The sequence below is a fragment of the Macroventuria anomochaeta genome (genome assembly GCF_010093625.1).
Source record: "Macroventuria anomochaeta strain CBS 525.71 unplaced genomic scaffold BU25scaffold_50, whole genome shotgun sequence".
Lineage (NCBI taxonomy): Eukaryota > Fungi > Ascomycota > Dothideomycetes > Pleosporales > Didymellaceae > Macroventuria > Macroventuria anomochaeta.
In genome coordinates, this window is record NW_022985411.1 from 121,975 (window position 1) to 149,331 (window position 27,357).

At 52.3% G+C, this 27,357-nt stretch overlaps 15 protein-coding genes across 15 annotated transcripts in view; 9 read left to right on the forward strand and 6 right to left on the reverse strand.

The window, feature by feature from the left end:
- Positions 1 to 1,419: 1,419 nt before the first annotated feature.
- Positions 1,420 to 2,760, reverse strand: BU25DRAFT_415732 (uncharacterized protein). Its single transcript, XM_033707602.1, has 2 exons — positions 1,570 to 2,760; positions 1,420 to 1,517 (listed from the first exon to the last, which is right to left on the reverse strand). The coding sequence occupies exon 1, from the start codon at positions 2,411 to 2,413 to the stop codon at positions 1,616 to 1,618; it is 798 nt and encodes a 265-aa protein (XP_033556086.1). The 5' UTR covers positions 2,414 to 2,760; the 3' UTR covers positions 1,420 to 1,517; positions 1,570 to 1,615.
- BU25DRAFT_229278 (uncharacterized protein) lies at positions 2,501 to 3,548 on the reverse strand. Its single transcript, XM_033701399.1, has one exon. It carries the CDS (start codon positions 3,195 to 3,197, stop codon positions 2,589 to 2,591), a length of 609 nt encoding a protein of 202 aa, XP_033556087.1. The 5' UTR covers positions 3,198 to 3,548; the 3' UTR covers positions 2,501 to 2,588.
- Positions 3,549 to 6,074: 2,526 nt separating this feature from the next.
- On the forward strand, positions 6,075 to 6,488 carry BU25DRAFT_426144 (uncharacterized protein; the record flags this gene model as incomplete). The annotated part of the gene is made up of 1 exon (XM_033708402.1): positions 6,075 to 6,488. The coding sequence occupies one exon, from the start codon at positions 6,075 to 6,077 to the stop codon at positions 6,486 to 6,488; it is 414 nt and encodes a 137-aa protein (XP_033556088.1).
- A 972-nt stretch (positions 6,489 to 7,460) lies between these two features.
- Positions 7,461 to 9,346, reverse strand: BU25DRAFT_435232 (thiamine diphosphate-binding protein; the record flags this gene model as incomplete). Its single annotated transcript, XM_033708905.1, has 3 exons — positions 7,461 to 9,074; positions 9,123 to 9,285; positions 9,342 to 9,346. The coding sequence occupies 3 exons, from the start codon at positions 9,344 to 9,346 to the stop codon at positions 7,461 to 7,463; spliced, it is 1,782 nt and encodes a 593-aa protein (XP_033556089.1).
- A 315-nt stretch (positions 9,347 to 9,661) lies between these two features.
- Positions 9,662 to 10,971, forward strand: BU25DRAFT_415738 (SET domain-containing protein; the record flags this gene model as incomplete). Its single annotated transcript, XM_033707603.1, has 1 exon — positions 9,662 to 10,971. Exon 1 carries the CDS (start codon positions 9,890 to 9,892, stop codon positions 10,967 to 10,969), a length of 1,080 nt encoding a protein of 359 aa, XP_033556090.1. The 5' UTR covers positions 9,662 to 9,889.
- A 350-nt stretch (positions 10,972 to 11,321) lies between these two features.
- On the forward strand, positions 11,322 to 12,248 carry BU25DRAFT_495451 (uncharacterized protein; the record flags this gene model as incomplete). Its single annotated transcript, XM_033711854.1, has 1 exon — positions 11,322 to 12,248. Exon 1 carries the CDS (start codon positions 11,394 to 11,396, stop codon positions 12,246 to 12,248), a length of 855 nt encoding a protein of 284 aa, XP_033556091.1. The 5' UTR covers positions 11,322 to 11,393.
- Positions 12,249 to 12,288: 40 nt separating this feature from the next.
- On the reverse strand, positions 12,289 to 13,500 carry BU25DRAFT_403653 (Metallo-dependent hydrolase; the record flags this gene model as incomplete). Its single annotated transcript, XM_033705088.1, has 2 exons — positions 12,289 to 13,107; positions 13,264 to 13,500. The coding sequence occupies 2 exons, from the start codon at positions 13,498 to 13,500 to the stop codon at positions 12,289 to 12,291; spliced, it is 1,056 nt and encodes a 351-aa protein (XP_033556092.1).
- A 280-nt stretch (positions 13,501 to 13,780) lies between these two features.
- Positions 13,781 to 15,667, reverse strand: BU25DRAFT_435236 (glycoside hydrolase family 13 protein; the record flags this gene model as incomplete). Its single annotated transcript, XM_033708906.1, has 7 exons — positions 13,781 to 13,840; positions 14,074 to 14,372; positions 14,520 to 14,703; positions 14,742 to 14,796; positions 14,867 to 15,204; positions 15,316 to 15,471; positions 15,548 to 15,667. The coding sequence occupies 7 exons, from the start codon at positions 15,665 to 15,667 to the stop codon at positions 13,781 to 13,783; spliced, it is 1,212 nt and encodes a 403-aa protein (XP_033556093.1).
- A 737-nt stretch (positions 15,668 to 16,404) lies between these two features.
- On the forward strand, positions 16,405 to 16,863 carry BU25DRAFT_326724 (uncharacterized protein; the record flags this gene model as incomplete). Its single annotated transcript, XM_033702299.1, has 1 exon — positions 16,405 to 16,863. A coding segment is annotated over one exon (459 nt), but the record flags the coding sequence as incomplete, so codon positions are not given.
- A 1,427-nt stretch (positions 16,864 to 18,290) lies between these two features.
- Positions 18,291 to 19,172, forward strand: BU25DRAFT_463329 (uncharacterized protein; the record flags this gene model as incomplete). The annotated part of the gene is made up of 1 exon (XM_033710595.1): positions 18,291 to 19,172. One exon carries the CDS (start codon positions 18,291 to 18,293, stop codon positions 19,170 to 19,172), a length of 882 nt encoding a protein of 293 aa, XP_033556095.1.
- A 41-nt stretch (positions 19,173 to 19,213) lies between these two features.
- On the reverse strand, positions 19,214 to 20,339 carry BU25DRAFT_229563 (uncharacterized protein). Its single transcript, XM_033701403.1, has 3 exons — positions 20,145 to 20,339; positions 19,309 to 20,009; positions 19,214 to 19,247 (listed from the first exon to the last, which is right to left on the reverse strand). Exons 1-2 carry the CDS (start codon positions 20,171 to 20,173, stop codon positions 19,316 to 19,318), a joined length of 723 nt encoding a protein of 240 aa, XP_033556096.1. The 5' UTR covers positions 20,174 to 20,339; the 3' UTR covers positions 19,214 to 19,247; positions 19,309 to 19,315.
- Positions 20,058 to 22,525, forward strand: BU25DRAFT_229436 (alpha/beta-hydrolase). The gene is made up of 6 exons (XM_033701401.1): positions 20,058 to 20,569; positions 20,634 to 20,708; positions 20,756 to 21,421; positions 21,527 to 21,769; positions 22,112 to 22,285; positions 22,350 to 22,525. Exons 1-5 carry the CDS (start codon positions 20,347 to 20,349, stop codon positions 22,195 to 22,197), a joined length of 1,293 nt encoding a protein of 430 aa, XP_033556097.1. The 5' UTR covers positions 20,058 to 20,346; the 3' UTR covers positions 22,198 to 22,285; positions 22,350 to 22,525.
- BU25DRAFT_229431 (uncharacterized protein) lies at positions 22,501 to 23,388 on the forward strand. The gene has a single exon (XM_033701400.1). It carries the CDS (start codon positions 22,790 to 22,792, stop codon positions 23,219 to 23,221), a length of 432 nt encoding a protein of 143 aa, XP_033556098.1. The 5' UTR covers positions 22,501 to 22,789; the 3' UTR covers positions 23,222 to 23,388.
- A 1,780-nt stretch (positions 23,389 to 25,168) lies between these two features.
- On the forward strand, positions 25,169 to 26,845 carry BU25DRAFT_426154 (alpha/beta-hydrolase; the record flags this gene model as incomplete). Its single annotated transcript, XM_033708403.1, has 2 exons — positions 25,169 to 25,315; positions 25,367 to 26,845. The coding sequence occupies 2 exons, from the start codon at positions 25,169 to 25,171 to the stop codon at positions 26,843 to 26,845; spliced, it is 1,626 nt and encodes a 541-aa protein (XP_033556099.1).
- Positions 26,846 to 26,987: 142 nt separating this feature from the next.
- The window catches only part of BU25DRAFT_229535 (uncharacterized protein), a 1,229-nt gene continuing 859 nt past the window's right edge, over positions 26,988 to 27,357 (forward strand). Inside the window, exon 1 of the mRNA XM_033701402.1 lies at positions 26,988 to 27,357. This exon is cut by the window's right edge and continues 1 nt beyond it. Coding sequence (XP_033556100.1) covers positions 27,168 to 27,357 — 190 coding nt within the window. The 5' untranslated portion in view covers positions 26,988 to 27,167.

Below are 27,357 nucleotides of genomic sequence, written 5' to 3' on the forward strand. Positions count from 1 at the left end.
TTGATTTTTACTTTGAGACGCGACCGCGTATATTATTACCCCCAGCCCTGTTCTTGTTGGAGTTGGAATGTCTGTCATACCAAGCTGGTCCCCATCTGCTGTCTGTCTGTTCGCCAGTCAGTCAGCTTTGTTGTCGTTGCTGTTTCAGTTCGAGCTATTCCTTTTGTTGTGTGGGAGCAAAAGTTGGGTACGCAGGCATGAGGCATCTGCCCCGTACATACTGATGGAATCTATTCGAGTTGGAGGACTTGTACGGTATAGTCTCTCTTTATTGTTCACCATGGCTTATGTGGTTCTGCTTCTCCGTCGCATATCTCGAGCCCGTGTTGACGTTCGCATGTCTTGGCCGCTGCGAATCGAGCTATTACTGCCATCTATCGTCTATGTAATCAATTGACAGCACGACGAACAATACGCATTGTCATCACTCCGTTTTCTTCTTTTGCCTTCCTTCGAACCTATCGGTATCTGTGCAGTACGATGTCGAATAAGGTCCTACCGATCGACCGGTCAAGAAGTTCAACATATCACGCTTCCCCATTGTCAAAAACTCTGCAGCCACACTCTCCTCGCCTACTTGTCTCAGTTGTACTTACACGCGACCCTACAACTCGTCGAGATACCTCATCCATTCTCATCGTCTTGACATGTTCGGTCGATGACACCGGACGAAGATGTGACAGCAAATATCGACCTGCATATCCTCAAGTCAGATCAAGCCTAGAAGCCGGATGAAGTAACACACATCATGTTGCCTCGTTCGAGCGGCGCCGGCCATTTCGGACGGTGTGCTATGCCATAGTCGTCTTACTATCAATCACTCCTAGCTCGTACCACGCCACTGTCGAATCATGTGTCGCTCCTTGTTACATATATCTTTGTTATACTTATATTGTCTCATTTGTCTCTGCCACAGCTCTCTTTGGGCCAGGCTGAAGCTATGCTGCGTCCTCGATGTACAAACAAGGACAGAAGTATGGTCAACAGTGCATCAGGCCGGTATGGAGATCATTCACCTTGCTAGACTCGTTGCTTGCAATTGCATTCAAACGTTATTGAAGTAAGGTCTAGGGCGGGAAAGTAGAAACCAACTTGGAGGACAGATTTGGCAATGTGAAGGGAACGAGCTGGGCGAGTACAGATGTTCATGCAGCCAGCATGATGAACACTTCGAGCCCTCTGACGACTTCAACAACTCAAGCCACGCTTCAAAGTGTTTCTCAATCCACACAAGAGTAATGTCAGGTTCAAAGAACGCATCAAGTATTATTACGGTCCAAAGTATGACCATCAAGAAGGCAATAGCCCACAGCTGTCTACAATTACAGCCCAAACACAAGCAACATCCATCAAAAGCAACAGAGTAGTAGCAACTGCAAAGTCAACAGCTGCGCGAGCATGAAGGATCCGGAAACTTACCTTTGATGAAAGAATGAGGCTGGTTTCCCAAGTTGATACATCTCCTTGAACGCCTCGCAAATCGTCATCTCCTTCCAACCAAATCCGGTGTCTTGAAACTGTAAGCGTCATTCGTAAAGGCACGATTTAACGTTGGTGTTCAGTACGTACTTTAGGGTGGGAAGATCTGGTATTAGGTTGTAGGACGTTTGGGGTCCTAGCAATTCTCGTATCTAGCGACGGGAAGGAAAGCGACTTTCGCCTCGGTGCCACTGGCGCTCATAGCAGCCTTCAGATCATCGACGAAGGAGGCCTGCGGACCAGCGTCAGGCTCAGAAATGAGGTCGCCGTATTCGTCGCGGTAATGAGTGATGCGGCGGTGCAAAATATCATACTGCCAGTCACCATAGAAGATCTGGCGCGTGTCGAGTCCATCGCGGTAGAAGGAGAGCTCCTTAAAGAGTTTTACTCCGGACCAGCCGGGAATATGCTCACCAGGGGCAAGCTTGCGGACAGTGATCGTGGCGAGATTCGGAAGGCGTTCCAGAAGGGTGGTGAGCATCAAACGATACTGGCCCGTGATGATGAAGTCGCCGTTCACAACAACATCGTCAGCGTGAGCAGCATTGATATTGTTGATGATCTTGACGTCCTTTTGGGTGTACTGGAGGTCGGCCCAGATCTGCAGGTCCTCCCAAGCCCAGACGTAGCCGAACTCGTGTTCTTTCAAGCCCTCCGCCAGCAAGGTGATGTTGCGTACGTACTTCGCGACCCCGACGTCCTGAACGGCTGCGAGTAAAGCCTTCATGCCGGCGAACCTCGGGTATACCGTAACATTGGCGATCCGCTTGCCCTGTGCATACTTCGTCGCTTCGCTAAAGCGTTTGTTGGCGCGACGAAAGTTGCAGAAGTCCTTTGGATCTACGATCTTGGCTCCAATCTCGCCTACGATCTCATCTGGGAGATGCGGCAGCGGCTGTTTTGCCGCACCGTCAGCAATCTTCTTACCTGGCATTGAACGCGTGTATACTTCGCTGAAAAGGGTAGGAGGTGCAAAGACTGCCAAGGTCTTGCATGGGGAAGTCTTACGCAGGTGTTGTCTGCTTTGATGTCCAGCATCTCGAATTTGGCAGAATGATATAGGCGCTGGTCGCGATTACTGGAAAAACAGATGCGTTCGTACGCTAGGTTTAGTTTTCGTTCGAATGTAGTCCCAACCTAAGGCTTCCCAAAGGAGTGTTGTCAAAAAAGAGTGTGTGGTCGTGGGGGTGTCGTGGCAAGACTCGAAGTGACGGCGAGTTTCGATTGCTTGCTAAAGAGCGTGTGGGCTTGGCGCACAGGCAGCGAATAGCAAGGTTGACGTGGCGCCGATGAGGTGAAGATGAATCAATCGTAGGCGAAAGCATGCTGAGCCGAAGAGAACATAGCGCCGAGAGTTGTCGGTCGTTGTGGCCTCCACCAGGTTCAGGTGATAGGTAGAGAAAGCGAGAAGAGGCTGGGTATAGCAGGTTGAAAGGACATCCGGGCTTTTGAGAGTGTGGCAGAAACGTGGCACTCAGTAAATGAAGAAGGGTCACAGCACCGGTCGCGACCGTTACCTGAAAGCTGTAGGAATATCGCAATGCATCAGAGTAGTTTTGATCCCGCAAGGTATTGCACTGCAATGAACGGCAACACATTGTAATTGAATGCCCTCGAGATTGGCTTGTACATGGTTGTGTTAGAGCAACATGATGCGTTTTCAATGAGCAGGGCACAGACTGAGGCGGCGTGGGCCGATGGGTGTCTCTACGTCGCATTCGTGATGGTGAATTGCTCGTACTTTGGACATTGTTATTTCGGTGAGCTCGGAAGCATCCACCAGTCCACGATGGTCATTATCGCAACGCAGATGCCGGTGATCTTCAGCGTCGGAGGAAGCGCAGAAATGGTTGTTCGATGCTTGAGGAAGGTGTCGTTGTCGGAGGATGGTTACTGACGTCTGAACAAGCGCAAGATGGCCATGACGCTAAGAGCCAGCAGCACGTGGCATGTAGGTAGGCACGACTGAATGGATAATGCTTTTCACATGCAACTGGGCCTCATCAAAGCATCCCACCAGACGCCTTCAATAGCTCTTTGAAAACATGGAGCTTGACATCGACTCGTTTGCTCAACAGCTGCTCACCGGACATGGATCGCACTAAAGAAAGCCGATCCACATAGCTTCCTTCCCATGCAGCAAGACACCACCTAGGCACTACCAACCCCACTTCCACAACGAGTCTACATGCACCTCATCCGCACCTTCCGTGCGCCTCTACCTCATGCCCACTCGTTAGGTCAGCTTGCAGATCACGTCATCTTCTTGTGAATACGGTACACTTGCCTGTTGATCGAGAAAAAGCCATAAGACCCAAGTCTCTGCAAACCAGATTTATGCGCGTGAATGAATCTGATCAAGAAACTGCAGCGACCCAGCCCTGAGCAGCGGTATTCGTGCCCACCATCTACGTCAGAGCCATGACTTCCTTTCAAGACGATACAGGAAGATGCTGGAGCTGGACCGCAGCTTCTAGTCCTATCTTCGAGTCATGCTCGCCCCACTGCCTCCAGCTATCGCAAGTCGGGGCGATATCACTTCCTGAGTCGAATAGACGATCCAAACCCCCGCGGCTCTGTGACCATGAGCCAGGAGGCGCATTGTTCTTGTATGCACACTGTGATCGTCAATTGGACGCCACCTTGAAGCGGCCAGTCAAACAAATGCGGACTGAGGTTGAGACAAGACGAGTATGATTTGCAGCCAAGAGGCTCTGTTGTTGTCGCCAATCTGAAGGTTGACGGGTGCGAAACTTGCCGTTAAAGTCAAGGCGAGAAGGCTGCAGCCATGGCAGCACTGGAGCAGCGCTGGAACAACACATGCGGTCCACGGCTTGTCAATCGAACTGGCGTTGCTATCGTCTGTCATTCCCTGCGGGGGTCGTCATGATGAAACCAAAGTTGTTGGTGGGAGGTTGCACCTTCCTCGCCTGCAATAAGATAGCAATCGGGGCCGAGGCTCGCATCTTTCGCCGATTCTTTTCGCAATCTCAGCTCTTCCTTCGTCCATTCCTCTTCAATCACACCATGGCACGATCCTGAATTTCATCAGCGTATGCACCAGGCTATCTCCGGCTTACACTTGCATTCGCACCGAATTGCGAGCGAACCCGCGCCTACGGCCACAATGACCCCCCGCAAACGCGACGCACGCGCCTTCACCGCCGGCTAGCTCCCCAGAAATCTGTACCCAAAACTTAAGTTGCTCACATGTCCCTGTCCTCGTGGGATTCGCAAGCAAGGAGGCTTATGCACGCCGAAAGATCATCATGACTAGTACCCTGCTGGAGCCTATCACAGTGGAGCTTGGGCGACGTGCGGCGTTAACGTCATTTCCTTACAATGTGCACGACGCTTTCGTCCAGACATCCCACGACCACAGAGCTGTCTTGCTGAACGAACGTGGTAGTTTCCTAACTTTGGCCCGCTTTCGACGCTTCTAGCGCGCGCCGACTGACTATGCCTGATCACAAAAGCTGTCAACAAGGTGGGGTCCATAAGATTTGTGCTCCAATTTTAACCCAATTTTCCGATGTAAGCTGGACGAGTCTTTCGCTCAAGCGTTTGGTGTTGCATATTTGGACCTCGGAATCTCCTTCCTAAACCTTGTCGTGCATCTTCACCACTTCCTTAGGCCGAACCCTGAATCTTTGTCTAAAGCGCACCTCCCCCGTCTGTGTTCCAGCTCTAGACTCGCTCTTGGTTTCCTGTTAATTTTCCGTTGTGTATCACGAAGACTCCACTCTGCCGCGTCAAACTTCCCCGCCAAGCAGTGATCTTCCACTAAGAGATTCAAAACACTGAAACCACAAGCACCTGTCCCAAACCTTTCTGGAACTACTTTGAGCCACCGCCAAACTAAAACACGAAGATCGCAATTCGTGCCTCTCGCACAGCTTCGCCAAGAACAATCGAACCAAGTAGTGCCTCAGACCGTACAAGAACCCACAGCTAAGAGCTTCGAAGTATCTGTTCAGACACTAGCCGCTACGCAAACACGCCTAGCAGCTTGCACATTCGATCAAGCACATTTCTGCCAAGGCTCGTCGTGCTTCACCTGCACCATCTCCTGCATCCTATCCGCCATCTACACCGGAAGCTCCCCAGCGGCCCGGACCACTAGGATCGACAGAACCTCACAAAGCTTCACAGCCAAGAACACAAGTGCGGAAGCAACTGCGACATCCCACGCTGCAACCCCAGGCTACACGTTGTTTGAGGAAACTTGTACCTTCATGCAGGGCTAGTCGCTCCACAATCCTCCTCACTACACAACTCGACTAGGCACACAAGGCAGTATAAAGTCACCGGAGATTTGCTCTTACCAGATCAGCACAATTCGATCAGCCAGTCACAACAGCCAATCGCCACACGCACTAGCCCACATTTCTCCCTGAGCACCCACGGGACCAGCGGAACCTTGGCATTCACAACCCACAACAACCCACCCACAAACCCCCACTACACATAAAAGCGCCGGTCGCCTTGTTCCCTCACCTCAGCAGACCAATTTACCTCCACTCAACTTCCAACACCCTACCAACATACAACCAATACCAACCACCCATAACAATAACAACCAACAACCTGGCGCAATGTCTACTTCTGGCCAATACCACATCCCGTTCCCCAAGAACTTTCTCTCGCTCAACACGCCCATCAAGCGCGCTAGCGATGTCCCTTCCAGCACGCTCAGCAACAGCGAGCTATCCAGCGGCGCCGTCGCTCAGCTGCCCGAGCAGCCTGCTCACGGGTTTCTTTCCAACCGGTCCGTCAGCATGCCTCGGCACCAGTCGGTCTCGTCTGTCACCAGCACCAGCACCGCAACATACTCTGTTGGTGGCTCGCCACCTTTTCTACCCGCAAAGGATGCCCGCTCACCGAGCGTTAGCGAGACGGGTTTCGCTCCTCTGGCGCTTAACACCAAGCATGCGCCGCTCCCTCCGAGTAGCCATCGCGAGATGGGTGAGAGGGGCGTGAAGAGCTGGTTCTTGAGTAACAGGCGCTAGGCGGGTACGCAGCACGAGCCTGCAATACGACCTCAAAGTGCGCAGCACGAGGAATGCAAGAGCATGCATCGATTTGACTGATGGCCGCTGAGGATACGGGTAGGATCTCACGGAGCAGACAAGTGGACACGGGCGTTATGATTTCACGATACCTTTCCTTTCTCTAAAGCCACACGCGGCACAAAACCCAGACTACACCACGGCCTTGGGAATGGCGTTTGACATCCTGGTCTCAAGTAAAGTAACACATACATACTCTTGACTACAATGCAATACGATATCTACAAATACTCCTACCTGCCAGTCTCTTCAACTACTGGTTTGTAATTTCAATAGACAGCCCTTCAGCACATCACATCATGTCTTACCTACATCCGCACTTGTATTTTGGGCGTCGCGTTTCCCTGCTCATCCGATGCACGCCAGGATCTCACGATGCCTGTCGTCGGAAGCACACCCGGTGGAGCAGCAAGGCTGGCCCTAAAGCTCCCGAGCCTTCCCGTTGCTATTACGAAAGCACCCGAAAAGCTTGTCTAAGGCTAACGCACCCCGGATTCTCGTTACCGTTGCTGTTCCGAGGATAAATTGTCTAAAAGAGATTGTGTAGCCGACTTCAGTTCTGTGGGTGGTGGGGTTGGTGTTGTGGTGGCCGCGATGAAAGGCAGGACAGACATTGTTCCACACCATTGAGTCAGTTTATCCTGATTCGTTTTTTTTCGTTTTGTGGATCATCTAGGCGTAATAAAAGTGTTGTCCTGGGGCTGCTCGATGCGAGTATTTATCGACGGAGCCATCATCGTCGCCGCTAGGCACTTGCCGCACTGGTCAAGACTGAAGATACTTATGAAGTGGGTGTTGTCCTTCTAGCTGTACACAATGGCGACAATGAGCAGAGGCCTGAGATATGCGGACTTGGTGTACGGTACTGATTTGATGGTTGCAAAAGACGCTTTCTCGAGCTACTCTCGTTGTTTAGCCTAGCCTGCCCTTTCCACCACCATACTTCCCTTCTGGACCTTCCAAGTGTGCGTCCAGGACCGCTGACTTCCCGCTCAACACACTCTTGATAGCCTCAGGCAGGAGCTTACCCAACTCTTCCGCCGTACTCGCGTGACCAGCCCATATCTCACCACCAGACGCTGCCTTTGCGATACCCGAATAGTCTGGTGTCGGCGCAAAGCTGATATTGAGCTCCTCGTTGCTCACCTTAGACCCTTCGCCATCAGGATGCACAAGCAGAAGACTCCTCTTCGGCGCATTCCAACCCTTGTTGTTCAGCACAACAGTCAGGATGGGGATATTGTAGCGCTGCGAGATCCAGTACACCGACCCAGGCACCGAGAAGAGATACGTTCCATCACCCACAATCTGACATACGAACTGCTTCTTGCCCTCTGTGTCTGTGGCTAGCTTGATACCAAGGGCACCGCCGCCAGACCAACCGAGACCACCTCCTCCGCAATTGATCCAGGACCCAGGCAGCGTGGCTTGAATCTGGTCGGCTACGAAACCGGTTTGGGTCACGGCTTCGATGGCCCAGATTGTGTCGTTGGGGCAGAGGGCTTTGAGTTGCGAGCACAAGTAGGGCGTTGCGAAGTGACCCTGATCGTCTACTGTGGCTTCGCTGGCAATCGTTTCTAGCTTCTCCTTGTGAGACTGTTGAAGGGCTGACCAGCGGGATGTGAAGAGCTCGCTTGACAGCTTGTCTTTAAGGTTTGTCTCGAGGTAGGCGTTCAGCTGTGAAAGCGAAGTGTAGGAGTCTGCACGGTAGCGTTGAATGGCATTGAGGTAGAAGACGGGCATCTGCTGCTTCAGGGGATCTACGTCGACATGAAAGATCTTGGTGGTGTCTTTGGGGTGGCATTGCGTGTTGATCCAAGGCACATCGCAGTCGATGACTAGAATGACATCCGCTGTCTTAATGCTAGGATCGTTGCCGTAGCGCAGACCGAGCCAGGCTGGGTGGTTCGCGGGGAAGCACATGTCGCTGCCCCCTGTGTCGAGTACACGTAGACCCTTGACGTTGTCTGCCAGGTTGACTAGCTCTTGTACAGCTGCGTGATTACGACCTGTGTAGCCTGCGATGACAAGCGGTTCTTGTGCATTGACCAAGGCCTCTGCGATGTTCTCAACTCCACTTGGAGGGAGCGCTGATGGCTCGATAGGACGCCAGTAGTCGAGCTGCAGCTGGTATGGCGCGAGGTCCTCCTCCATGGGCTCTCGTGCGCCGTACAGATAGACGGGGCCTTTGGGGTCGCTCATGGCGAACGACAGTGCGCGGTTGACCATCTGCTTGACGTTCTTGCCCGTCTTGATCTCTCCAGTGTATCTGCAGTACTGGGCCACGATCTGCTTCTGATCCGGCACATCCTGTATCCAGTGGATGTATTCTGTCCTGCTTCCACGCATCTCTCCTTCGATTGTATACGGGGATAGGCCCGCAAAGATGAGCACCGGTGCTCGTCCGCATGAGGCATTGTGGACAGCCGCTCCGAGGCCTTGGGTACCGACATCGACGTGTACGATAACGCATTGGGGTTTGCCAGTGAATCGAGCGTAGCCGTCCGCCATAGACAAGGCAACCATCTGACCATGTCAGTCCAAGCTCTCGATGTCTGTCTACAAGATGCGTGCCTCGTTTGGACATGTCACGATTTTGGGGAATTGACCCTTCTTCTCGTTCTGGCCTTTGACAATGGCTTCGATGATGGAGGGATGGTCAGATCCTAGGTTGACGAAAACGTTCCTTACGCCAGCTTCCCACAAAGCCTCGAAGAAGGCGAAAGAAGCTGTGTATCTGGTAGACCATCAGTCGAAGAACATAGGCCGTATATTATGTCTGTAACAACTTACACCATTTTGGCTGTTCTCAAGCTTTCAGATTAAAATTTCAAGAGGCGTAGCTCGTGGAATCGACTGTACACAGGTGCACGGCTGTAGTGACTGTTAAAGCTGCCTATGGCTGCCCACGCCCTGTGAGCTTGCCCCACCCGTTACGCGGGGAAGGCTGCTGGAGAGAGCGGGTTTGGTAGTACGGGACGCGATTTCGGGACTATGAGCACTTCGGCAGTTCCGATGACGGCTTCGGCATTTGCGGCATTGTTCCGCTGTGCGATAAGGATAAGACATCTCTTTCTTATTTACATCATTACCAATCCCCATCGACGTACATCTACATTGGGATCATAAGTAATCTCAGTCGTAAGTATGGTGTTTGAGGTTCAGCTTCTCCGCGTGTCTGAGGCAGCAAGCGGCGCGCGAAGGGATGCTGCGACAAGAACAGATTGAAACGCGTTTCACGCATTGGCAAGTATGAGCTGGAAAGAGTGTACAAGAAGTCGCACGTCAGGTTCAAGGAAAACTCTTAGTCTCTTCATCCCCAGTTATTCATTCTTAGCGTCATGTTCTTCTACCAGTCCTTCATGTTTTCGTCGTTCGTAGTGGGCGCCTTTGCGCACGCCACATGCAGGCTTCCTAAATCATCCGTACCATACATATCTGGCATCCCATCGTGGCAGTCGAGCGACTACATTTGCCAAGGACCTCCAGACATCTACATTGTTGAACCCAGCAATGGCAAAGGTCTGGGTGTTTTTGCGCTTCACGACCTCGACATTGGCGACATCGTCATGCGCGAAACACCAATACTGAAAATCGATCCACCGGAGTACGTGAGAGGCACCGGATATCCAATGGCTCAGGTAATAGAGCTCGTTCGGAAGGAGTTTGAGGGTCTCTCTCCGGATGTGCAGGCAGAAGTAATGTCTCTTACATACCATGCGACCGCGGTAGAGGAGGCGACAACGGACAAGCTCGGTATCATCTTCAGAACAAACGCATACAACACAGATGATCAGATCGGCCTATTCCCGAAAATTGCCAGGATCAACCACTCATGCCGACCAAACACTAGCTACTACTGGAGCAAGAAATTGAACAAGAGGGTGGTGTACGCCAACAGAAAGATCAAGAAAGGGGAAGAGTTCTTCGTATCGTATATCGGCCTTCTCTCGTCCCATGAGGAGCGACAGAAACGCCTTGACCGCTATGGCTTCAAATGCACCTGCGAAGCATGCGCAGCAGAGCAAGCTATCAAACAAGCCAGCAACCAGCGACGAGTCGAGATCAGCAAAGCGTTCATAGACTTTGAGCCACAGTTGACCCTCGACGTGCCCAAGTCGAAGTCAGCCAAACGACAAGCCCGCAAGAACGCGCAAGCAAGTTCACAACTTGCTGGACTTGTTGAGCAAGAGGGTCTTGCTGACTACTATGCCAAAGCGTACCGAATTGCCGCTATCAGTCACGCGAGGATCGAGGACTGGCAACCAGCGACAATATTTGCGAACAAGGGATACAAGCTCAAGCATATGGAGGATCCGGAGTCTCCGTACACTGCGGAGATGTATTCGCTTACTAGTAGCTTTATACAGAGTTGGGAGAGTGAGCTGAAGAATCAGTCGTCCAAGAAAGTGTCGAAGTAGACGACTGAGCTGCTCACAGAGTCTTTTTGAATCCAAACACACTACCAACATCAAGTCACTATAAATTCTCAATGGAGACTGGTGCTCTCACATGTGCCTGCTTGGCCGGCCTGAACTAACGGCTTTGGACGATCTGCATGCATTTACCCGGTCGAGGCTAGGTGGTCTCTACACCCACGACTCCAGACATATATCCCTTGGTTCCTTCTCAGCCGGTAATTCGAAGAACGTTCACACAACTCTACTTCGAAAAAGCTGTTTCTCGAGCCCCGCCGAGTCTACTGCCAACATCTCTCGGTCTTCCATTTTCGTCCCCGACTTCCGACACATTAGCCTAATGCACATGAACTATAAGCAGCGCAACTGAGCCGCATCTTCATCTCATCCAAATCTACCAAAACCATCAACAAAGCCTTCCAACACAATGGCCGAAGAAGAGCCCACCCCCAAGACCGGACCCGGCCGCAAAGTCCCCCTGCGCGTCCTAGTCCTCGGCCTTCCACGCACCAGCACTACTTCATTGATCAGCGCTCTCCGTCAGCTTGGCTACAACCCATACACTATGCGCTCCCTCATGGAAAACCCCAGCAATATCCCCGTGTGGCAAGAAGCCGTCAATAGCACGCAATACGCCTCTGGCCTACCCTTGACTATCAACGACATTCTCTCCGACTACGACTCTGTTGCGGACCTGCCGGGATGCATGTTTGCGCAGCAGTTGATTGAAGCGTATCCCGACGCCAAAGTGATCTTGACGACGAGGAGGTATGAAGACTGGGAGAAGAGCATGCAGGAAAGTATCTGGGTGCTCTTTACATGGCGGTTATTCGAGATCTGCAGGATCCTGGGTGTCAGTCGCATGGCGCCGCTGATTCGTCTCCTACACTCATTATTCGGCATGCATAATGGGAATCAGTACGGCGGGTACGAAACAAGGCGCGCATATGAAGCTCACAATGAGAGGGTTAGGGAGAGCGTGGGGAGCGAGAGGTTGTTGGAGATTGATGTGGATGGGGGAAGTGGGTGGGGGGAGTTGTGTGGGTTTTTGGGAGTGGAGAGGCCGAAAGATGTCGAGTATCCGAGATTCAAGGAGGATATGGCGATGCGGGCGGGGCTGGAGCAGACTTGGTTCAGTATGGTGAGGTATTTGGTGTTGATGGTTGTGCTGCCGGGTGTTGTGCTAATTGCTGGAGGGTTGCTGTACTTGTATGCGGATGACTTGAGAAGTGCGAGAGATCAGTGGGTTATTGCGCCTTTGAAGGATTATCTGAACTCGTAAATACGTCTTCATAGACATACATACTGTGCGATTGCCACTGTTATGGATCGCCGAAGACGAAAGCTTTCCAGTTCTTTCCTAACCTCTCAACCCCTTCTTCCAAGCCCCACTGCTTGATCTTACATATCCTCCTGACGATATCCTCCAACCTCCGATCCATCTCGTCACCCGCAGTATGCAAATCACTCTCAACAAGGAGCATCTCATCCGGCACCGTATTGATCATCTCCTCAAACTCTGCCGGCGTCTCTTCGTCCAGCGCATCCCCCAAATTAATCGCCGTACTGAAGCTCGCAAAAACGTAAATCGGAATCGCAGGATTGAGGTACTGCTTGAAATTGCTCGCACTTCCGGAATACGAGTGTAGACAGATTCTTGGTGGATATGGTTTTGGCCCACTACTTCCTTCCTTTGCAGATTTGTCGTACTCAGCTTCGACACTCGGGTCGTCTTTGCCGCGCTTCTTCTTCTCGCGCTTACTAAGCACTTCGTTCTCGTAGCCTTTCCATAGTTCGTGCAGTGACTCGTACACCAATCCATGCGCTTGTACACCGTGCACACTAACCGCTCGCCCCAGCTCTGCTGCTAGCTGCAACTGCCTCTTCAAGATCTCCTTCTGGTGTGCAGGTTGACATCGGAACGGCGTCAAGCGCCTTCCTTCTCTCCCTCCAGGCGTCAGGGTGGAGTTGCGTGTGGCCCAAAGATCAGGCACCCAGGCTTCTGGGATGCGGAAACTGCGATCTAGACCGACTTCTCCAAGCAGCGCATAGGGATGTTCTTCGAGATGTTTCCGTGTCTGGGACAAGAAGACTGAAAAAGGTGTTGGGTCCGGCAGAGCGTTGAAGATGCGGAGATCCTCCTCGCTTGGCTCTGTTCTTGAGGGTTGCAGGACTTTCTGGTAGTGCTTTACCTTCGCATTACCGGTGAGAGTTTGCGGCTCGCCGTCCTTTGGTACGTCGTCGTCTGAGATGTACATCTGATGCGAGAACCACGGATGCCACCCAAAGCACGGAACTATACACTCCTCCCTTGGCCAATCGTCTGGGCTCCCGGATTTGATGCCGTACTGGGCTGCTGTTTTGATAACAAGGTCTTGATCTTCGCCTCGCGTTGCCATGACGGTGAGGCAGCGCGCTTTCATGTTTTGGATCTTGGAGACGTTGGACATGATGTCTGTTGGGTGACAGTGGGCATCATAAACACCAAGGTGCCATGGGAAGGGACCATCGTTGCCGTTGGATGAAGATACCATTGTTGAGGTGAGAGATCAAAGGTGAGGATCTGATTTTGTGCAGACAAACGATTTCACGTCCTCGATGAAAATCGTGGTGATGCTCAAGGTATGACGTGGTATGGATATTTCGCGTTAGACCACCCCACTTTCGATTCCAACACGACTTGCGAAGCAATGACCCCAATCTTCCAGGACACGAAGTACCTAACGAATGCTCAGTCTGGTGCAGGTTGAGAAATTTAGCGTTGGACAACCCATCTATCACGGCTGGAGCAGCGCAAGGATTTTTACTACCAACTCAATCCCAGTTCTTCGTACATCTCTGGGCTATTGTAGCACCCTGAACGTCTTCAGCAGACTGTGAGCGTTGTTGCATTTCCAGAAGCAATTAAAGCTATGTTCGATGCTTAGCTCGCTGCCAAATTCCTCATTCACACGAGTCCTGGTCCTTTATCGCTACAAGTGCGTCTTGAGCTTCTCTCCAAGCCAAACGAGGGCTTTGAAGGGACGTAGACTTAGTCTACCGTGAGTCGCTCGGGTCACATCCATATAGCTATGCACCAACGGCGCTTGGCGTGTCCATAGAGATACCAGCGGCTCGGGTATAATCCATTCCATATGTTTTTCAGAAAAGTTGAGCACGACAACTGCCCGTGTCTGGCCACGGGCTCGTCGATAGCAGAAGACGTCCGGATAGCTGCGGCCAAGGGACTCAAAGTTCCCATACACGAATACATGGGGCTTCAGTTTCCTTAACTTCAAAAGACCCCGCCAATAACTGAAGATGCTTTCCGAATTTGTAGTCTGCGCTTGTGCGTTCGAGATTGGGTAGTCTTCGTTCACTCGCTTCCATGGTGTAGTTGTTGAGAAACCCGCATGCGTGTCGGAGGCTCATTGTACGGGTGTATGGGCATTGTGGCGAGCCTTGAGTTATATCTGGCTTATGAACTCGAGCTTCTTCTCCTCATCTGTTCGCAACTCCTCGATCGCGGCTTTTCACATATTTTGAGTCTCGATGTCTCTGTATTCTTCAATACACCACTCCTTTGGTACATTCGCAAACCCGAGTTCTTGGCCTTGGTATGTGAAGAGAGTGCCAGACTGTAGCGCAACGAACGTCGCCAGCATTTTCGCGGGGTAAGCTCTATGTTGCGGCTCGTTTGAAGCGAAGCGGGATACCAAGCGGGCCTGATCGTGGTTTTCCAAGAATAGATCATCTATCTGCTGTTCTGGAACATGGTGGTCTGCCACTTCTTCACGATATTCTTGAGAGCTGTAAGACCCCAATCCTGTCGATCGAATTGACCACTTGGGCTAATGTCCATATCAACAATGAACACCGCTCATTAGCGAAGAACAATTGTTGGGCTTGTATGAAGCTTACATATCGAACTGAAATATCATGTTCAGTTCTTTCCTCTCCGCCTGGACAGCATTCAGAACTTGCTCTTCGTTCTTCGCCCAAGGCATTTCACCGATCGCGAACGCATTGTACTCGTCAAGTATCGTTCGCAAGCGGCGGAGGTATTCGTTAAGCCATGGGCCGCAAGCATAGTGCATATACGCTGGCTGACACCGCTGTCCTTGGACTGTGACAGGAGCATCTGGAAGCCCAAGGACTGTGCTGATCAGATTGATCACATTCATTCGGAAGCCAACGACCCCTTTGCCGAGCCAGAACCTCATGACTTTCTCGACTTCTTGAACAACTGCGGGGTTCTCCTATTTGAGGACCGGCTGCTCTGGGCAGAAAATATGGAAGTATTATTCACCTGTGCCTTCGTCGGAAGACCCCGCGATACCTGCTCAGAGACAACGTCAGTATGATGACACGTCCATGGCCAAATTTCTATGCATACCTCCAAATATGGAAGCCCAATTGTTTGGCGGTTGCCTGGACCCTGTAACGTCATACCGTGGCTTCCGCCAGATATACCAGTCGCGTTTGTCGTTGTCTAGCGACGACCTGGATTCTTTGAACCAGGCACGCTAGAGGCGTCAATGTGAGCATGTCCTGAAATGAAAACCAAAGGGTTGCCTTTATCTGATCATACGTGTGGTTCACCACAAGATCCATGACAAGCTTCATATTCCCTTGACGCAAGCCAGCGAGCAGATTGTCAATATCATGCATGGTACCGTAGCGTGTATCGATGGAACAGTGATCGGATATGTCGTAACCCATATCTTCCTAAGGTGACGCGATTGTTCTGCCCCGATGGTCGCAAGAAGTGCCTGGTTGAACAGGCCGAGAGAACTGGTAAAGTATGGCTGTACGCCGGGAGTAGAGCTGATCTGTTCTTCAGTCTGTGTGGTTAAAGTGTTGGCTCTTTCGGCGGATGTAACCCAAAGCGTGAATAGAACCTTCCACTGCGTCTCTTGCGAAGAGGAACTACATCGTACGTGCAGACAATACCAGCTTCGAGACACTTGTCGCAGTCTTTCTCGACCGCATTTGGTCTTTGCTTCTCGCAGTAGTCATACACTTGCGTCTTAATGATACGGGAAGCTTGTTTCCGGGAGGCCGGCTTGCTGGTAGAAATATGTCGAGTACCCATCAAGCCTGCTCCACAGAGATTTTGTGCCGCCCAGGTCAAGCATACGACTTCTTTACGACACAGATTAACGCCTTTGAAGCAATCGAGATATGAGGTTCCGGCCTGCATTTCCCTCTCAAGCTCGTTGGTGTGTACCATCATGGCTACTGTCTCCTTGGAATCGAACGATAGGTCCGAGGTTCCTGTAATTCACTCCAGAACTTTCACAGCTTCTTGATCGCGACCCTGTCTCATAAGCTACCAAGGACATTCTGGGGCGAGGTAGACACCAATGAAGATAAGTACTGACCGGATCCATTGGATGGCGAAGGGCATGCGATAGGACCACTCATCTGTGCGTTTAAGGAAACCCTTCGGCACTCCGGATGCGACGGGTTCCATGTTTGCTTGGTACCGCTACGCTGCTCGATGCTACGTGTATCTATCCGACGTTTCGACCGGCAGCCTCACCAGCGGCACGCCTGCCCAAGAATACTGGAAGCTTGCGTTTCAGCAAAGTAGATGGTTCACACGAGGCTGGACGCTCCAAGAACTAGTGACCCCGGTATCAGTCAAGTTCTTTTCGGTTGAAGGCCGGCGACTTGGTAACAAATACTCGCTGTTGCAAGAGCTCCATAGCATCACCGAGATCAGTGTTGAGGCTCTCCAAGGATGCCCGCTAGATTGGCTGAGCGTTGCTGAGCGCTTGTCGTGGGTGGGGCAATGCCAGACAAAACGCGAAGAAGACGCAGCATACTCACTACTGGGTATCTTTGACGTGCACATGCCGCTCATATGTGGAGAAGGTCGGAGGAAGGCGTTTGCTCGGCTCCAGAAAGAGATCAACGGATCTTCAAGCGAAGAGCGTTCCACTCTTCCTCTAAGCCAGACGTCACAGAACCAAGGCCAAGCTACAAATTCATACAGTGGACTTGTGTTTCAGGGGCCCCTATCAGGTCGTTATGTGGTACCAGAAACCCACGTTAGAGGAGGTACAGTCAATTTTGACTTTGGAGAAGCGCGCGATATCTGTCCATAGAAGCGCGCAGCAACAGAATAGTTCAATCTAGCAGTAGTCTAGTTTTCTGATGATATGTGAAACCTACCAACAAAGAGACCAAGAAACGCAGATATCTGACCGGCACGAGTAAGTCCCTTAGGCCCTCCTCCCGCAAACCAGACACTCCGTTTGGCTTGACCCAGCGATGGGATACCTTTGAAGATGCACAAGTGATAAACGAATGCGACAGGGTAGTGCTGGGAAGCCCATGCGTCTCGCAGAAGACTGCCACGAGCCGAACGACAAGTGGAGGTGCAGCTGAAGCCAGCCGCGACCCAACACCGCTGGACTCTAACAGGCTTGGGTTCCTTCTACTGGCCGAGTGGGGCGAGAATAACAGCTATGAAGAGGACACATCGAGCCGTCTGCGATTTATAAAGGACATCAATGGGTGAGCTAAGCGATACCAACAGTCGTATGACGCTTAAACGATTTCACCATGCAATGCAGCAGTATACCATATATATCGCCTTCCAGGCAGCGTACGCAAGAAAGGGGAAGGCGATAATACCTAGGAAGACACCAGTAATTAACTCGTGGTTCTTGTGCGTATCAGACGCTGTGTTATTGGGATGGATGTAGGCTGTTCATTTTAACGCAAATAGACCGAATTGGTCAGTGAGCAGTGCTGGGGTTGGGGGTACTGATAAGTTTGGTGGCATTGTGGTGGGTTTGTGCGGTTGGGGTGCTCAGCGGAGTGGTATAGGTTGATACAAGGTTAGATCAGGAAGTATTCATCGCAAGACTGGGAACCCTAGAGTGCACTAGGTTCGAACCGAATCTCGGGCATTGTGGGTGAAAGGTGGTGAGCAAGCTGCAAACTCGGATAGGGTCGGCGGCAACCATCGTTGCCCATGAGCAATCTTGCACTGTAGGAATGGCAATGTCTGGCACCATTGTGGACTCCGATTGAATACACACAAGCACGGCGAGATTTCCTACAATGCGTACATCAGAACTTTCACCGCATGCTCTTCAAGTATATTGTCAAGTCACCGAACTTTCCATCTTGTCTGCAGTCGAAACCAAAGCTTGGGTCTGAACAACTCGAGTTCACGTTTCGATTCTTTTGGCAAGAACAAAACATGACGTCTCGCGTTGTCCAAACCTTGATCGAACCATCAATCGTCACCGTTCGGCTCTTCCGCACTGACATTCTACCTTCCCCCCGCATCGCCACAACTCTGGATTCACTAGCGGTCACCGCTACGATGACCGCAACCGCGACGGTGACGGCAACGGACTCTCCGGCCTCACTCCTAACATCAGCCGCCATCCCACCCCTACCAACGAACTTTGACTCTGCCCGAGCAAATGGCAAAGATGCGACCTCCACGGTGGCAGTTGTGACCCTCTTGGCTGTTATTATCTTCAGCCTCATCCTGCTCGTCGCACTTTCCTACTTTATCTTTCTCCACTTCTGCAGCAAATGTCCCAACTGTCCTCGCTACGAAGACGAGCTGAAGAAGTGGAAGTGCGGCGACTTGAAACCCATCATGCCATCTATGGTCCAAGAGCGCATGCGCGCTTGGGATCTAGAGAGAGGCGGTATGGATTTGCAGGTCAAGATGTATAAGGACCGTGTTCAGAGCTTGGTGTGTTTGGAGGGGCGTGCGGATAGCTTGTGGTCTGAGGATACTGGAGATAATGAAAAAGCTTCTGACTATGAGAAAGAGGAGGCCAAAGAGTATTTCCAGGCTGATGCTAAATTGCAGGAACCGGCGCCAACTCATCTTACTGCTGCAGTTGAGGCAATCGCTCTTGTGTACAAAGATCCGGATGTAACCTTGGTCAATCCGAAGACATGTAGCGCACACCTTCGCGATGTGATTGCGCCGCGCGAAGCAGAAGCCAAGCGCTCATTGCAGGAGGCACAAGAACAGGCCTTTGCCCCCCAGTGCAATAGAGCCTCGGATTCAACGAACCGAGAGTCTGTCCAACATCGGGCTCTGGGCAAGGTCAATGACCTGATTGTGGAGCGGGAAGCAAAGAAGGAGGAAGCGGACAAGCAACGGATGCCTGCGCCTCGGCAAATCGCTCAGTCGCGGTTCAAGCAACACTTTAGCGTAGAGACAAATAAATCCTTTGATTGAGAATGATGCGATTTGATTCGACTGCAACCTTGTGAGACTGCTGATCTGTAACGTGTGATATGCGGTAATCGTACTCTGTCGAGTGGTTAGCACTCTGTGACCCTACTACGCAAAGTTATCTTCGTTCATGTCATACATCTTTCTCAGTACATGCCCCCTTCATACGGCTTCGCTGGACGAGGCTGACCTTTGCGATCCCTACAATCCATGTACAAAACCCATCCTTTCTCATACCACATCCTCAGATCAATGTCCTCGCTAGGCTCAAGCGTCACCGCGTTCACGCTGACGTAATGATACGTTTCCGTAATCTCTTCTCCGTTCACGTTCCTCGTTCTAGTGGTGCTCTTTGTCTTCAAAACCGGTTGCTGTTTTCCCTCTCCAGTGTCTTTTGAACCCGCCCACTGTTCGACATCAATGTCCGTCTGCTCCCACTTCCCAGCTACTCCGAAGACACGGACGCCGCACTTCTTGCAGAAGTACCAGCCATTCGTCTTAGAAAACGCGCGGTAGTCACCCAGCTCCCCCAGGTTGGTGGGCGAGATGAGAATGAAGTCTTCCTCAGGCGAGATGGGTCGGCAGTGGAAGAAACCCATCTTTTGGCAGGTCGAGCAGTTGCATTTGTACAGGCGAATTGATTTAGCTGCGCGATCGTGAATCGGTGGGAATTGAAGCCGAATTTGGTACTGGACAAAGCCGCAATGGAAGGTTTTCGACGAAAATGTTGTTGATGACAGATGTTCAAAACTGATCTCATGTGGGTAATAGATGCAGAAACAGGCAGCAATCTCGCTTACTTCCAAGTATACTTTGGTGTCACTTGCACTTGCCGAGGAGCTGTTGTTGCGGGAAGGCGCCCAGTCAGCTCCGCTTTCTCGTACAAGTACCCGTTTTGGCTTACACGGCAAGCCTATTGGCGTACAATAAGGTCCAAGTTGACAAGTTCGGAGACTTTGAGGACAAGCAACTCACTGTCGAAGATTTTTGAGTCCTAGAGACATGTGTAGTCGTGCATATCTTCGTCTTGTCGAACCTCTCTGTCAAGATTTAGCGGTCGTTCAAGATGCTGCTTGACATCACTTTAAGCTATGTTGCCGTTTTCATGCATGTTTGTTGACCGTCGAGCAGGTACAGAGTGAGAGGGGTGCTGCAGGATTGTGCATCGTGCGAAGTGATGACGAAGAAAGATAGGCGGCGGAAAGAGCTTCGGCGACCGGGAGCCAAGCACACCGGCAGCCTTGCCCAAGGAGCAATCGCCTCTAACTTCGCTTTCTTTCGCTGCAACACTACAACCATCGACATGGGTATCGGCGGCGGCATTGCCGTTACAATTTCATTCATCAGCTGTATATGGCTGCCTGCCACCCTTTTGTGTTGCTTGCCATGGGTACAGAAGCGTGAGTGAGCGGAGCAGCTGCACCTGCAGGTGCCCGTCACGTGCAACAGCTAAAAGAGACCCAGAGATGCTGTACCTGCATTGGGTCACAATGTTTCCTGGCAAATGGCTCGAGGAGCCTGAAAGAGCAGGGTTTCTGAGTGCGTTCAAAGGCATTAACGACGGATCATCAGGCTAAATGCTGCAGAGAACCAGGTCGCGCCTTTCCGCATCGCAACCAAAGATGGTCACAGACTCTTCACGTGGCTCGTTGCACCACTGGGTGTATATGCAAGACATCTGAAAGACTTCATACAAGGGCAGTCTGGTATCCAAGATGTCACCGAGAAACTTACGTTCCGGTTATTGCGAGACGACCCGGAAGCGCGGCTGCTGATCTACTTTCACGGCAATGCGGCAACGCTTGGGCAGCAGAGACGTACTGAAGAGTACAGATCCTACGCCTCTGGTGCGTGCGAGAAGGTCTTCGTACTGGCGTTCGACTATCGTGGCTTTGGAAAGTCTAGTGGAGTGCCCTCAGAAGCTGGTCTCAGGAACGATGCAGAAGCTGTCGTCGACTGGGCGTTGAACGTCGCAAAGATTCCACCAAATCGCATCGTTCTTCTTGGCCATTCATTAGGGACAGCAGTTGCAACGGCTGTGGCAGTGCAGTATGCTGAAATGGGTGTCCAATTTGCAGGCATCATCTTGTGTGCTGCCTTCACGAACGCAGGCAGTGCGTTTGCCTCTTATTCCATTGGTGGCGTCATACCGGTGCTCGCTCCTGTCAAGATGATCCCAGCTGTCCAAAACTGGTTCAGTCGCAAGATGCAGGACACATGGCGGACTGACGTTCGCTTAGCTGCACTTACTCGTAAGTTGGTGGAGAGCCGTTGGAAGCTGCGAATACGGTCAAACACGCTGTTGCGCATCAAATGACTATCGAATGACGGATCGCAACTAACGACGTGAACGACAGGCAAATACTCCAACATGCGACTAGTCTTCGTACATGCTGAAGACGACGGTACGATGCCATGGAACCAGACCGAAGAGCTGTTCAAGTCAACACTCAAAGCTGCGACTGAACCAAGTGCGGATGACGATGCCTGGAGTGCGCCAACGCCGAAGTACGAAGCGGTCGATCTGGGCGAGGCTGGCAGACAGGAAATCTGGGAAACCGCTGTTGCGCGCATCGAGAAGCTCATAGCCAAGCATGGAGGTAAGCAACCCCCCGCTACAAGGAAAATCGAGGTGCTGCGTGCTCGTGGCGCGCTTGGGCTCTTCGAGATCGCTTATGGAGATCATCGATGTCTCTGGCGATTATCTCCAGACAACTGAAGTAACTTCGCCGAGAGCTTCAGCGTCGTTAGCTGTCTCCTTTCACGATGCTCCAGAACGCGTTGAAGGCACACCTTCTCGCATTCGCACACATAGGATGCTGGTGTTCTTGAAAGGCATCGACACCGCCTCCAGAAGGGTTCAAAGCGCACGAGCAAAATGACTTCACCTGCGGCACGCCGGCACGGCAACTAACCGCTCTGGGCTAACTTCATTCTTCTAGACCACAACCAGATGATGACATGGAGTCCAATCGCCCTTGCAATTCTCCAGACTTTCGGGTTGACGGCTTCGACCACGCGCTTGTAGGGTCTTGGATCTGAGTCTATTTGCGTAATTCTGCGCTCACCAGACCGACTCTTCCGCGCATGTGAGAACCAGCGTCGAAGAACGCACGGTGAGCAGCCTCAACTATTTGTGTCCTTTAGAGAGGCTGTGCCAACATTTTGTAACACATACAGCCTCAGGCTCACGATTTGCAGCACAGCGGCAACGACGCAATGTCTGCAAAAGCAACGCATGATTAATGCGATAGGTGCGGGTCCAAGGGTCTTACAAAGCCCGCTACTCCCAAGCGCTGGCGGCTTCCAAGATGTCTCGGTGGACTTGTGCGTCACTTGCTTTTGACCCTCTCATGACGTCCCAAAGCGGACGCACCGGATACAAAGCCCACTGCGCGCTTCACTTACGGTCCGCATCCATGCTCTCGTGAAATTCACAGACCGCCTTTGTTCTCGGATTTGCTATTCCAAGACCCGCTTTCAACGAATCCTTCAGTCGCTTGTGTTTCACCTGTCACTACTATATCCACTTCAAGACCGTTGCAGCCGCCGGATATTCAATATCATATCGCCGTCGCTACTCCGTTTGCAATCAACACAATCTAACTTCTACATCAACCATGCCTCCTATCGCCCATCTTGCACCTCGCTTCCTGGAGGGCTCATCTTCTGGAGGCATTTCTGGAACTGCCATCGCCGTACTCATCGTTGTCGGAGTAATTCCTGTCATCGCACTTATCTGGGTCTGCGTATGGCTTCTGTTCTTCTACGGCAACGGGCGCAACTGCTGCTGCATGCGCCGCAAGAGAGCTGCTACAGAGCCTGAGGTGCTCGAGAGCCCTATGTCCAACGAAGCGACCTTGAACGAGAAGACCAACTACACTCTTCCCCAGAGGCCAGTCTCCGCCTGGAGGTCTGAGAGCGGATCGTCCACCGAACGACCAAGAGACAGGGAAACACTGAAGAAGCACCACCCCAGGGAGAGCATGCAGAGCCAGTGGAGCAGCAACAGCACCATTCCTGTCGTCCAGGAGCCGAAGCAAATGGTGTGAGCACAGCCTTGAGGGTCCTTACGGCACTGAAGTGCTCGTATGATCCATCTCCTTTATGACAATTTGACGCCTCCTGGACGTGCTGGCCTCCTACAGCTGCAACTTGCCTCATCGACGCCGTTTAACGTGCACAGCGTATGCCGAGAACACCGAGGGGAACTGTACACACCTCGCTTCCACCATCGTTTGTGCAGGCAGAAAGAACTCCAACACAGAACCAACAAGAATCCTGCACATCACTTCACCTCGAGGATGCAGACAGCTTCCTGGAGACATCGACAAATTCGATCATCTGCACGCAGCACAGCACACACCTGAGCCAAAACATCTGCACCTAGCAAATTGACATACAAACTTGCCGACTCCGGCAGGATCGCCAAGAGCAAACTTCTTTGTCCACGATAATAGTGTTGGTGTTGAAGTTGGCCGCCTCCGGGAGCATGGGTGCATTTGGCACCCCGCAGTGGACAGGAATGCGTCCCTGAAGATCTCGCCTCCGCTGCATTGGGATTCGACCCCTGCCCCAGTCTCGCTTCGAGCACGCTTCTGGCACCCAGATCCAAATCTTCAGGTTGCCGTTTGCGGCAATGAAGATATTGAGCATCGTCGCCACTATCTGCGACTTGGACGATTTGGGTGTTGATTAGAGAGCGGCGAAATTAGCACATGAGAATTGGAGGCTTGGACATGTATGATCGCCACGTGTGCGACTTCTGTGGAGGCGTGCAGCGTCTGGGGTTTCATGTGGCGCAGATCCAAATATGGCGCAGACGCTGCTCGATGCAGTCCCAGAAATCGATGCGGCGCATTAGCTTTGATGTACACATGCAATGAGTCCATGAGTAACGACTATAATCGGTTGCTTTGCCTTACACATTTGTGTACTTACTACCAGTGGTGTCGTCTTTTCGCGCGACTGAAAGGCTGAAGTCTTGAACTCCAAAACGTACCTGATGCGCAGTCTATGAGATACCGGCCATTGGCTCCCCTGCTCTACTGCTATGCAGCCATTGTTTAACGCCAGTCGAGCGATTCTTTACACTCCAACGATTGTGGACGGCTTCTCTGTTGAGTAGATATCACATATGTTCGATGAAGTATACAAGCATACTGCAAGGAACACGCCGAATGATTCGATACATCAACTACAAATTCCTCTCCTTACTCATTGGTAATACTTGCAGCACCTCTCCAAGAAGACTGCCGTCCCAAATTCGGCAGTCCGCTCACTCACCGCTCTGTCCAATCAGCAGCGCTGATTCCACCACACCAAAAACGCCGCGATCTGAGGCGCTACCAGTACTCTCACCGCACCTGCAGTTCCCTAGCAATGTGGGACTTTGCATCCGACTCGCGTTGCTAAACAACCGCTGAGGAACCAATTGATGTCACATGAACGATGTTGAGGGAAATTGAGGGAAAGTATGGCGCCGATGCGGCTTAGTAGAACAGGTGCCCTCAATGCGTCGGCGTCTCAAGTACCTTTGATACGACCCATACCCCTCAATACAGTACAGCTTCTATGTTTACTCTTCAACCACCGGGACCCGCGGGCACATCTTCAAGACAAGTGTTCAGCAAAAATTAGGCAACCATATCGAGAACAACAGCGAAGCGGCGAGAAAACTTGTCCGATCTCTTAAAGCCTAAGGCCGGTGCCGCAACAGAGTGATTTGCCGCTCGCTCGTCCGCAATCACTACGTCAGCACGTACAAAAGTGTCGCAGCAGCGCCTTGGGGACGCGTCCTGAGGTGTTTGCTGGATATTCCCGCCACCATTTCCTACTCACACCCGTTTTCCGCCCGGCTTCGTATGCTGAGGCTTTATCTGCGATCACGACCCGCCGCCCGAGGCGCATTACAAAAGACAGTCGGATTTGGAGGCGCGAGTTGTATCAGCCTGAGTCTTTCGACGCCGATCAAGATTGGAGAGAAGAGCAACAGTACTATGGCTGCGCAGGACGATGGTGCGAGCGGGGAGATTAGGACGAAGACACAGCAGAGCCCGCTGGCGTCGCAGAGACCTGATGGCCAGGTTCCGGGTAGGATCGCGAAGTGGTTCCCGCTGAGCGCGTCGGAGGGGTTCTCGCAATGGGTGAGTCGCAATGTCCCGCGAGTACATTGAGCGCTGCTAACGTGTGCGCAGTGGGCTGGCCTCTCCCCCATGGCGACCGAGCACCGCGTCCTCTCCTTCATTCCCTACCTGCAGAGCCCGCCTACACATACACAGACCGGCTCAGCGCCAGCCTCGACGTTTCCCTCGTCAGCAGACCTCGCAGCGGCGCCGCCCAAGAAGCCCGAGGACCACACCACGACCGACACACTTACTGACCCGTACGGCCCGCGGCGATGGAACTCACAGATGGTCGAGCTGAGCGGCAAGGGGCGCGCCCTGAACGAGTTCAGCGTTGAGCGACTTGGCGAGGACGTCGAGGAGAATCTCGTCATGCTGCACGGCTACGGCGCAGGGCTGGGCTTCTTCTACCGCAACTTCGAGGCCCTCTCGCGGGCTGAAGGCTGGAAAGTGTACGCTTTGGACCTGCTTGGTATGGGCCGCAGCAGCCGCTCAACCTTCAAGATCCACGCCAAAGACAAAGACGGCAAGATCGCAGAAGCAGAATCCTTCTTCATTGACGCCCTCGAAGAGTGGCGCATCAAGCGCGGCCTCGAGCGCTTCACCCTGCTCGGCCACAGTCTAGGCGGCTACCTCGCTGTCGCCTACGCGCTCAAATACCCAGGCCACCTGAACAAGCTGATCCTCGCGAGTCCCGTCGGAATACCCGAGGACCCGTACGCAGTGAACGAGGAGATGCCCGATCCGAATGATTCCAGAATGGTCAACGAGTTCACCCAAGACGCCTCGAGCACTCGCAACGGCGTCCAGCCCTCCACAGCAGACAACAACAACTTCCTCAACCAAGCGAAGAAGAACGCCGAAAAACCCAACCAGCCCCCGCGCCGCCGCATGCCAGGCTGGCTCACATACCTGTGGGAAGCCAACATGCTCTCCCCGTTCTCGTTGGTGCGCTGGAGCGGTCCGCTGGGTCCGCGTCTCGTGTCGGGCTGGACGAGTCGGCGATTCTCACACCTGCCGGAAGACGAGGCACAAGCGCTGCACGACTACAGTTATGCGCTCTTCCGCCAAAGAGGGAGCAGCGAGTATGCGCTTGGGTACCTCCTCGCGCCCGGCGCGTTTGCACGCTCGCCTTTGATCCGCCGTATTCAGGGCGTTGGGCGCCAGTGGATCGGTCCACACGCCACGCCCAGCGTTGACGGCGACACGCCTCCACAATCCCCCTCTTCCTCACCAGCATCACAAGCCCAACCCCCATCCGCGCAGAGAACAAGAGAATCGGGATTTCCAATCATCTTCATGTACGGCGAGAACGACTGGATGGACGTCGCCGGCGGGTATGCCGCGGAGCAGAAGATCAAAGAGGAGCGAGAGAGAGTGTTGAAAGGGAAGAGTCGAGAAGAGAGGGAGAGGGATCAGGCGAAGGCGAAGGTGGTTATTATCAATAAGGCGGGGCATCATGTTTATCTGGATGGGTGGGAGCAGTTCAATCGCGTGATGCTGGAGGAGATGAAGGAGACAAGGGCGAGTGAGAAGAAGAGGATTGCATGAAGGATGGAGCAGATGGCGGCTGCATAGCCGAGCCTCGAAGCATTAGAATTGCGCAGCGTTTGGTTAGATGGGGTTTGTGAACAGCAGCGGGTACACTCTTCTCCAACAGGTGGAGTTCCGCTTTCGCAGGTACACCGAGCGAGTCTGGTTACGAATTGCGTCGTTCTCGGTTGGTCGTTCTCCTTACACCCTTTCTTTTCAACCATGGTTCGAAGTCAGCACAGTCATACATACGAAGGGTCCACGAGCATTTATTTCGTCTGACTCGCAGCTCACACATTTCACCTAATTCACAACATACTACGATTCCGAACAAAGTCACATGCAAGAATATTCGTACAATATGAATCTCGACGATATAGCAGCTATCCGTGCAGTCAGGATTGCGCATGCTATGACCATGCCTGCTGCAATCCATCCGATGAAGGAGCATGGACAGAGCAAACAGAAGGAGCAGAGCAAACAGAAGGAGCAGAGCAAACAGAAGGAGCAGACCAAACAGAAGGAGCAGA

Bases quoted from the DNA above. Each gene is read 5' to 3' on its own strand.
- BU25DRAFT_415732 (XM_033707602.1), bottom strand. From the start codon at position 2,413: ATGCCAGGTAAGAAGATTGCTGACGGTGCGGCAAAACAGCCGCTGCCG.
- BU25DRAFT_229278 (XM_033701399.1), bottom strand. From the start codon at position 3,197: ATGCGACGTAGAGACACCCATCGGCCCACGCCGCCTCAGTCTGTGCCC.
- BU25DRAFT_229563 (XM_033701403.1), bottom strand. From the start codon at position 20,173: ATGTCTCTAGGACTCAAAAATCTTCGACA. The intron at 20,010-20,144 runs GTGAGTTGCTTG...CCGCAACAACAG, and splicing joins GGACTCAAAAATCTTCGACA to CTCCTCGGCAAGTGCAAGTG.
- BU25DRAFT_229436 (XM_033701401.1), top strand. From the start codon at position 20,347: ATGACGAAGAAAGATAGGCGGCGGAAAGAGCTTCGGCGACCGGGAGCC. The intron at 20,709-20,755 runs GTGCGTTCAAAG...TAAATGCTGCAG, and splicing joins TGAAAGAGCAGGGTTTCTGA to AGAACCAGGTCGCGCCTTTC. The intron at 21,770-22,111 runs GTAAGCAACCCC...TCATTCTTCTAG, and splicing joins GCTCATAGCCAAGCATGGAG to ACCACAACCAGATGATGACA.
- BU25DRAFT_229431 (XM_033701400.1), top strand. From the start codon at position 22,790: ATGCCTCCTATCGCCCATCTTGCACCTCGCTTCCTGGAGGGCTCATCT.